Raw genomic sequence first — 10040 nt, forward strand, 5'->3', positions numbered from 1 at the left:
ATTTTCTTGAAAAAAAAAATAAAGAGTACTCAATCTGATCGACTTTAAATAATTCTTTTGCAGGGGATGGCTGGGCTATATGTTTGCATTACTACTCATCTTTTTGGCAGTTTTTTTGGTACTAACTCACTGGTTTAGCCGAGGCAGGCCAACCGATGAACTCAGGATAATAGCTCCACCTGCAAAAAATGCCATGGAGCAGCTTTTGGCTGTTCAGAACGCCGTATCACAAGTAGAAGAGCTGATCCAGGATGGGAATGTTGTTCTTCTTAAGATACGCGGCTTGGTTTTGTCCATTTTTCCACAGGTCTGGCTTTTAACTGCTAGTAAAAAAAAGAAAAAAAAAAATTCTCATCTCCACCAAGTGCTTATCACCGCCCAGCCCTCCTTTTATTTCATACATTTCATCACATAAGAAAATCACGAATGCTTCTGTAGCCCGGTAGTAATTTCCCTGGCCAATTTCCTCAATCTTTGCATGAATGTATCATCATCTTGGACCTCGAGTTTACGTTATGCATTTTTGTGGAACATCTTGTTATTGATACTTGACTTCTTCAGGTAACACAGTTTGCTGTGCTAAATTTGTAGAATTTGTTCTGACTGTACAGGCAAGTGAGAAATTTGCGGGTGCTCTAGTTGTCATGGCTCTACTGCTAGCACTCTTACCCGCTAAATATATAGTATTGCTGGCCTTTCTGGAACTCTTTACAAGATATTCACCTCTTCGAAAAGCTAGCACAGAAAGATGGGCAAGAAGATTCAGAGAATGGTGGTTCAGCATACCAGCTGCTCCTGTACTTCTTGAAAGATCTAAAGAAGACAAAAAGAAGAAGTAAAATAGAGTTTGTATATATAGTTAGCATTAATCTGATTGTTTGTTGCCATGTCCCGAGAACATCTCTCGGACTGTAAAGGTGTACAAGAAGAAAAAGATATAAAAGTAAATTTGTTTGCCATGGTAATTTGTTTTGTCTGCTGATGCTGTAATTAGGTTTATCAATTGGCTAAAGTTAATCTGGGAATCAAACAAGAATATATTCTCAAAGCTTGATTCTCATTTATCATTGGACCGATTATTTGGTTAATTTAATTATCGGAACTTTGTATAGGTAACCATTTAAGTTGTACGTCTGTCAAATTAACAGATTACCAGATTGGTTCTGTTAGTTAAGGGTGTCTTAGAATAATGCTTAGCCAAAGAAGTTGAATGCCTGAACGAAAAACGCCAGTGATTAATGAACAAAAGACACATCAATTAATTATGATGACATAGCTTGAGGGGATCAGACACCGAAGGATTGTTGGGAACCAACATCATACAAATGATTATACAATGTAATTTTGTAGATAACTGCGAAATCTCTTCGTTACCAAAAAAATACAAAAATGGAACCATCACGAACACTTTTTATCTAATATCTCGAGTTCGCATAGTAGAAACCAGAAAACTTAATCAAATCATTCTTTAGCCCCACCACTTCCACCGCCAGATGGAATATCCCTCCAGTCTATCGGTTGCAGCGGTAACCGCAAGAAGAAGGCGCCGCCACTATCATGCTTTTAGTGGTCAAAATCTGAAAAGAGACTCGAAAAAAAAATCCGGAATGGAAAATTCGGTCACTGGTTTGATTAGCTATTTTTCGGGATATTTTTGAAAATTTTTGTTGTAGCAGAGTTTTTAAAGTATATTTTAGAATATTTTTAGAAATTATTTTGGAATATTTAAGAGTAGAAGAGTTTATAAAATATATTTTGAGATATTTTTAAAAATTTTAAAAAAATTTAAACTAATTTTTAGATTACCTTTTAGAGTAATTTTTAAAAATTTTATTGTATTTGAAAAACTTATTTTTGAAAAATACTCCCATCCAAACAAACTAGTTTTTGAAAAACACTCTCATCCACATCCATAATGTAGGCAAGGGGATTTGATCTCTTAACCTATATCCAAGTAGAGTTTTAAATCTCTTTTAGTCGCGAATGACTCTAGAATTAATTGGTTCTATAACAATTTATACACCCTAGTTCTTTGTTGCTAAGGGCATTGACAGAATAAAAGGGCCTTGCTGTCAAACATCACGTTATAATCAGGGTATTATAGACAACCAACAAATATGCAACCGGTTAGCAGACCATCTAGGCAAACAGCAGCCACTGTTTAATGCTTGTAGAGCCTCCAAGTTGACATAAACGGCCACGAACCGGTGTTGCCCATACAAAGTCCTCTTTTTCTTGGTTATGATTTTGCTCAATGTTGTTTGGGTTATGTATTTCAATATGCAATTAAGTAATGCAATGGCAAATAAATTCCTGATGAAAATAAAGTAATGCAATGGCAAATAAATTCCTGATGAAAATAACTATTATATTCTTTTTAATGTCTACCACGTCAAAAAATTTTGAGTTTGAACTCTCGAATGCCCAAAAAAAAAAAAAAACTACTTACTTGACTTCCTGTATGTAGTAACAATTAAAAAATGTGCCAATGAATTGCGATTTTTTTTTACTTGCTATTCCAAGAAAAAACAGGAAAAAATCAAAGAACTGTAATTTTGTAGTTAACTGCAGAATCTCTTCATTACAAAAGAATATAAAAATGGAATCATCACTCGCACTTTTTATCTAACATCTCGAGTTCACAGAATAGAAACCCGGAAAACTTAATCAAATCATTGATTTGTCGTCAAAGTTACCCAACATCCTAACAAGATAAGGAAAAACAAAATGGCAACAAACTATTCTTACCAAAAAAGATTAAAAAACCAAAAAAAAAAAATATTCTAAGCACCAAAAAAGATTTAAAAAACAAAAAACAGTATTCTAAGCACAAAATGCAAATGGGGAAAGAGTTTCAAAAATCTGGTAGCTCTTTCATGCCATCCAACGTCGCAGATGATAAGGAGCTTCTTATGTTAGGCATAAAAAATAAGGAATCCGAATAATTATAAAACGGTTGAGCTGTACAAAAGAAATCCGCAGCCGGATTTGGATTGAAAAACGGAATATTGTTGAAGCAAGGATTTGGCGGATCAAAAATGGGTGGTGGTGTAACAAAACACGATGAATTAACCTGACCAATGTCCCCTGCCGTGGTACCACTGCTCCCATTATTTTCAATCTCATCCGTCACCACCGAAGTTGATTCATTATCATCATTCATCGTCCCACCTTTATTGTCGTTCACCATCATATTCTTATTATTATTATCGTCCGTAAAATCATCCTGAAAATTCGGTTCGACCTTGGTTTCAGGAGGAGGAGGAGCGGGGCTAATAATCTGATCGTCCTCCGACGACCGCGAAAGGCCGGTGAGCTTTTGCACCAATGCCATGAAATCCTTAGGATGCGTGTGTATGACTTTCGGAGAATGCGTGTAGATAATGACGGGGTGACGCTGCTGAGCAGGCTTGTTGGTCGCGTTGGCGACACCATTCACTAGCGAGGAGGACGAAGAAGATGAAGACGAAGAAGGTGATGATTTCTTGATGAAATGAGAATCCCTGTTGATCTTCAATGGAGACAAAGCTATCATTTCTTTCTTTGCATGCTGGTCGCTGAAATGTGCAGGGCTCATGATCTGCCAAGAAGGGTTTGTTAGAGAAAATTTTACCAGAATGAGTGATATTGGTTAAAGAAAATGCTAATAATTCTCTAGCTAGGTTTATATAGATGGAAGAGGCGTAATTAATTAATCAGATGCAAGCAATTGGAGAGTTTCTTTTTTTTTTTTTTCCCTGAATTTACCAATAAGGTTAAAAGGGACGCGTGAGGCTTACGAGGTTGTTATATTCTGTTTCGGTGGTGATTTTAAGTCAAGAGACTATTTTGGTTTAGATTTAGATAATAGGAAAGCGCCAATGAGATAGAAATTGTGGTCTGAAACGTGCACGTGAGCGATCGTCGGAGATCAGTTGGAGAGAGATGTTGGTGGTGTCAACCATAGCGTGTTCTAAGGTAGGAAAAACTTGAAAACGAGGTTTGTCGTTCAGTTCCCAGCGTATTTGGTTTACTTGCAACTAGCAAATTAAGTTGCCTACACTACACTGGAATCCAACAGCAGAAGAACGCGGCGATGCGACTTTCTTCTTTCTTCTTGCTTCTTCTTTTTTTTTTTTTAATAAATCATAGTATTATCATCTCTCTATATATAGATTGGAAAGTAATGCTAATGTTTGTATTTATGGCAGAAATTAATGTGTTAATTAATCTAATTAATAATTAAAACCATCCTTGCCATAATGAATGAAGTTTAATGAACTCTTATGTACAAATTTTCCTGTATTCCAATACTATATGAAATCATTACTTAATTTAATCAATTTTCCTTTACTTCTTTGAAATGGTTTATACTGGGGGGAGTGCCCGCGCATCGCGCGGGTGTTTGGTGCCTATGGGGAAGGAGGTTTTTTTGCAATAGTACATTGTGAGAAGAAATAAAACTTAGTATGAAAAAATAAACGATATAATCAATCAATTCACACAGCGTTACAATAAAATTGTGTCAAATTGAAGGTCGTTGATAATGAAGAAAGGCAGAGCAACACAGAAAGCTAACCTTATTCCAGAATCCCCACCGAGTGCTCTTACTTGTTGTTGCTCCAAACCTATAAGATTATAACTAACCCAAACCAATTGAAGTTAGGCAATGCGATAAGAGTTGCTAATTGTAGGTACTAAGAACACACCAACAAAATTAAGGGAGGAACTGAAAAATTAGGGGGGGTGAAATCTAACCTCACGCTAAACCACCAGGAGTAGCTGGGACTGAAGAGCATTTTGAGCTGATTAGTATGAAGCCAGGTAGAATTATCCTAATCCTAAAATGTAAACAGGGAGAAACTGATAATCAACCATTTAGGCATTAACATACCAACAGTTGGACAATTGAATTGGATGTAATTAATGACGAAATAATAGGTAATTTCAGAGTTGAGCTCGAATGGAAGAGAAAACGATGAGGCAAATCATTGTAGACAAATGCAAAAAGGGAAAACTTAACTCCTGAAGTTGAAAGGGGATAAATTGACCAACGTTTGTGACTCATAAATGCAGATTATAAATGATAGAGAAATGGGTTCCTACCATTGATAGAGAAATCGTTGGCTCATTTCCTAAATCCGATTGTTATTCAAACGTTTCAGACAAAACAACATCTCAAACGGTTATCTGCGGCTGAAAAGGGGAATTATTGGTAGCTAAGGGATATTTTGGTATTTACACCAACACACAAGCATATATGGGTGGTACAAAATGCAAAAACGGTTGCACATTAATTACACATTCCATCAATACCCAGATGGCTCATCAATAACAACTTTAAATGTATTAAAATGGGGTCATTTCAGTAAACATACCCAAATACTTGCTTCCTTAACTTGTACCTAAAACTTTTAAACTAATACACAACATTTCACATTCCTAGAAAGCCCCCACCTATGCGGTTGAAATTCAACCTATCTTTGACCAAAACTCAATCTTATATAATATAAGGAAATTAGACACTAAAGGGCAATGCCGAGCTCATCTGTTCTAACTTGCTAGCTTATTAAGTTCAAATTAAGCTATGGATCATATATATATATATATATATATATAGTATTACATCGATCATTTTCATTTTTTTTTATTGGAGCAGCTACATATGAATAATAATAACACGAGAAATTCTCAATTAAAAATCTCCGCCGCTTTCACTTCTTAGAGACAATCACAAGAGTGTGTTTCATGGAGCTCTTGTAGAAACTCACTCTTTTTTTTGAAAAAAAAAAAAAAACTCTTTACATGAGGAAAACGTGATTAATAAACAGAATCTCCTTTAAAGTGGGAGTGGTTGAATTTTATTTTATTTTTTAAAATGGAGACTCTAGAAAACATGCAGGCAGCAGCATTTGTCTTTCCACCGTTTAGCAACATTTTCTTGACTTTTCAAGGATGAAAACCTACGATTGACAAAATTCCTGCAAAGTTTTGTCTTTCTCAAGTTTGACATCTTGTTTTTGATCGACTTTTTAAGGACGGTTTACCAGGTGCCAGCCGCTCGGTATCATGCGTTGATATATGTTTTAACTATGTATTTGCAGCCTTTTTTGAGTATGAACGTATGAAGACGGACGGTTTATAAAACAAGGACGTGAGAACATGGAATTTGGTTGGTCTATTTTGGTTGATTGGGTCGGGCTAGAATGGGTCAGTTGAACCTTATATGATTTTGGTAATTTCTGGCTGGGGCCGGGGGGGTGGCGGGTTGGAGTTGGTAATTGAAGGGTTTTATCATTTATGCACCAACCACGTGCGTCCAGAACAATGACCACTAAGAGAGTGTTTATCTAGAAGGAAGCTTTTTAGCACTGGTAATTAAAATGGGAATGGATGGATGGAATTTGCCCAATTGACAACATGATCAGAATTTTACACGACGATCGAATTATTTTACTTGGTGATGCTTCATTCAATGCTGCTAACAGATGAGATAAACATGTTAAATGTGCTCAAATAGTACTGGAATTATTTTACATGCCAACATAGCTAAGCAAGACTCTCCAACATGACTCTAGAACTCAAAAAAATTCTAATGAAAACTATAGGAGATATATTTCATAGAACCAATATATATGAGGAGACAATTTACACACGCACAAGTATGTGTGGGAAAAAAGAGGAATAAATATCAATAATATATTATTAATCACATATAATAATAAGACTCTCAAATTTCACTCTTTTCAACTAATCACAATAATATGACTCTCTATTTATAAATTAGATGACTTTATAAACATGTCTCACACCACAAGAAAATTTTTTAATAAAACACTAATTTTTGAATAATAAAACTACCATAAATTGATTCAAATAGAATTACTAAAACATTAAGTTGATTAAAACGCTGCTAAATAATTATATGAAAATTTCTATTTTTACCATTGATTTAAGGAAAAATCGTTCAAAACATCCCTCACATTTTGTAAAATGATTTTTTTTGTCCCTCACTTTTAAAAGTATAATTTTACGTCCCTTACAAATTCATATTTGTCAAATTTGGTCCCTACCTAGATTTTCGACTAATTTTTTGTCGAAATTCATCACGTGCCTCACATGTGATTATTTTTTAGGGGTAAAATTGTCAAATCAAAATTTACATAATCCATCTATAATCCCTTACATTTCACAAAATGAATTGTTTTGTCCCTCACATTCACAAAATAAATTTTTCATCTCTCACATTTCACAAAATGAATTTTTTCATCTCTCATTGACCACGTATACAAATAGTTTTTTTTTAATTCATGTATATATCTATTTGATTTCACCTGAACAATATGAATAGTATGTAATATATCTCTATTTTATTTCACTTAAACAGATTAATTGTAGTTGTGCATATGCTATTCAATATATATATATATACATGGGTTTAAATCTAATAATTTTGTTTTAAACCCATATATATTTATATTTGATTTCACCATGTAAATTTATTTAATATTTGTAACTTTTTCTATTTTGGTAATAATTCATTTATTAAGTTGTACAATAAGACCATCTAATTAATCAATATTAATTCGAATTTTATAGTCATGCTAACAAATTACAATTTAAATCTGAAATTTTTACTCGCTACCTTTAAGACCAACAGTTGAATTTCTCACCTTATGATTATCTTAAAATTTAAAAGTGTAAATCACTTACTTCATTTTGTCATACTTTTCCTTTGTTTATTTTTTCTGTCCAAATTTAATTCGATATAAATGCTTGATAATGTTTAGAATTAAATATCTTCTTTATTTTCAATTTTCAAGTAAAAGGAATGAACATGAGTAAAAAACTAACAATTTTTTTTAAACCCTTGTATATATCTATTTTAATTTCACTTGAATAGTACGTTCAGGTGAAATCAAATAGAGATATATTACATACTATTCATATTGTTCAAGTGAAGTCAAATAGATATATATTAATTTAAAAAAAAAAGTTATTCATACACATGATCAATGAGGGATGAAAAAATTTATTTTGTAAAATATGAGGGACAAAAAAAATTTATTTTGTGAAATGTGAGGGACAAAATAATTCATTTTGAGAAATGTGAGGGACTATGGATCGGGTTATGTAAACTTTGATTTGACAATTTTGCCCTTCAAAAAGGATTACAAGCAAGGCACATGGTGGATTCCGATCAAAAACTAGTCAGAAACCTAGATAGGGATCAAATTTAACCAATGTGAATTTGTAAAGGATGTAAAAGTATACTTTTAAAAGTGAAAAGTCATTTTATAAAATGTAAGGGATTTTTTGAACGATTTTCCCTTGATTTAATAGGCCAACAATGACCCACGTATAATGAGAAATTTCATGCTCTTTTACTCTCTCCTCTTTTTACTGGTTGTGAAAAAAAGAGAGAAACGAAGAGGAGGACCAGCCACTGGCCATTTAGTCCAGTGGTCATCACCATTAAAGGTGATGCTGGAGGTCAGGGGTTCAATCCCTGCCTCCCACAAATTTGCCACAATTTGTGGTGGTCTTAATTGACCTTCATCGATGGAGTCTGTACTCACATCGAACCCCCTCCCCTTCCCCTTAGACTAGGCTAGATTAGGTTATAGGACATCTATCGTTTCGACAAAAAAAAAAAAAAAAAAAAAAGAAGAAGAAGAGGAGGACCAAGACCTCGGTCTTCCACAGGCCAAACCCTCCAACAGGAAAGTGTACGCGAGTCTCCTTTTCGAAAGGATGAAAAGGTATTTGTTCTCCATTATCCCTCTGCTGAAAATTGGAGCCAACATCTTACATCAGATAATGACCGCCATTATCAGATGCCATAAACACAAAGTCTATGGAATCCAACGTTCCAGCGACTAAAGTTTCATGCTTTGTGATGGCGTACATTTTATTTTGTTTTTATTGTAATCATTACACAATAAATATGTGGTAGTTACTTGATGTAACATTGCACTTCTCTTGGATACGAATTTTGTTTAGCATGTCACATTACCGGGGCAAAAGTAAACTGGAATATCAGATTTGGTAGACTCAGAAATCTAATGTAAATTGTATAGTTAAACAAAAAAAATAAAATAAAAAGGATGAGATATAAGGAAAAAACGAATAGAGTGCTTAAATTGGTTTCTCCAAATTGCCTATGCTCTCGTCCTTTATTATTTAATTCAGACCCTTCATATTCTTACTCGCTATCCAGGGCTTCACGGTATGAATAATTTGCTTGCTAATGAAGGGCCACAACCATGAAAGTTTTCATATATATATATATATATATATATATATATATATATATAAAATCGTGAAAGTTTTCAAATATAAATATAGATATAAATTACAAAAGTTTCAACATCAATGCATGCAACTATCATCTTCTACCAATAAAGTTTTAAGGACGATAACAAATCAAATTATTCCTCGGGATTTTTTCTGGTCCTTAACAAGTCATAATTTATAACAGATGAATGGACGTTTGATGCAATGATTTCTAGCTTATACCGTCGATCGATATGCGTATTTTTCACAACGATAGTGTAAGAGGAATCAATGCCGTTTCAATAGCTTCCTATGAAATCAATAATATTTGTCACAGTGAAGACATGCAAATAAAGAAACCGTGATGATGACCTACTTACTTACTTACACATGCATGTGATTCCCCATCACCTTCCGAGAAGGTAGATTTATCCCATTTTATTTTGATACCATAATCGGCTAATCTACAAAAGAATTTCTCAGTCGCTTCCATACATGATTTGCATTGTTAATGGTAAGGTACTGTCCCCTCACCATCTACAACGTCCACGCCCATGCTCACATTTGATCCCCAACTGCATTACATGAATCATAAATGGATCCAAAAGATGCATCTCAGTCACCAGAGCTAGCTTAGATTAAATTCAATCCCTAGAATCTTGAATTATTTGCATGGAAGAGTTGACACATTTGTTGCTTGAGAGGAAGACAAAGACCTCGAGCCATGTCTACGGAGTATACCGCCGTTCTTGGTCCACAAAACTGGATTGTCCTTTGGCTATCAA

The 10040-nt window shown here is 34.2% G+C and overlaps 2 protein-coding genes across 2 annotated transcripts in view; one reads left to right on the top strand and one right to left on the bottom strand.

The window, feature by feature from the left end:
* LOC113756034 overlaps positions 1–965 on the top strand; it is a 5810-nt gene extending 4845 nt beyond the window's left edge. The window contains exons 9-10 of the mRNA XM_027299854.1: positions 64–307; positions 612–965. Of these exons, the coding sequence (XP_027155655.1) occupies positions 64–307; positions 612–839 (472 nt within the window). The 3' untranslated portion in view covers positions 840–965. The remainder of the gene's footprint in view (positions 1–63; positions 308–611) is intronic.
* Positions 966–2854: 1889 nt separating this feature from the next.
* Positions 2855–3577, bottom strand: LOC113756035 (VQ motif-containing protein 20-like). Its single transcript, XM_027299855.1, has one exon. The coding sequence runs from the start codon at positions 3575–3577 to the stop codon at positions 2855–2857; it is 723 nt and encodes a 240-aa protein (XP_027155656.1).
* Positions 3578–10040: the final 6463 nt, after the last annotated feature.

This window comes from Coffea eugenioides, unplaced genomic scaffold (genome assembly GCF_003713205.1).
Source record: "Coffea eugenioides isolate CCC68of unplaced genomic scaffold, Ceug_1.0 ScVebR1_1915;HRSCAF=2850, whole genome shotgun sequence".
Classification (NCBI taxonomy): Eukaryota; Viridiplantae; Streptophyta; class Magnoliopsida; order Gentianales; family Rubiaceae; genus Coffea; species Coffea eugenioides.

What these genes read in the sequence shown, in the direction of transcription:
- LOC113756035 (XM_027299855.1), bottom strand. Translation starts at nt 3,577, where the DNA reads ATGAGCCCTGCACATTTCAGCGACCAGCATGCAAAGAAAGAAATGATA.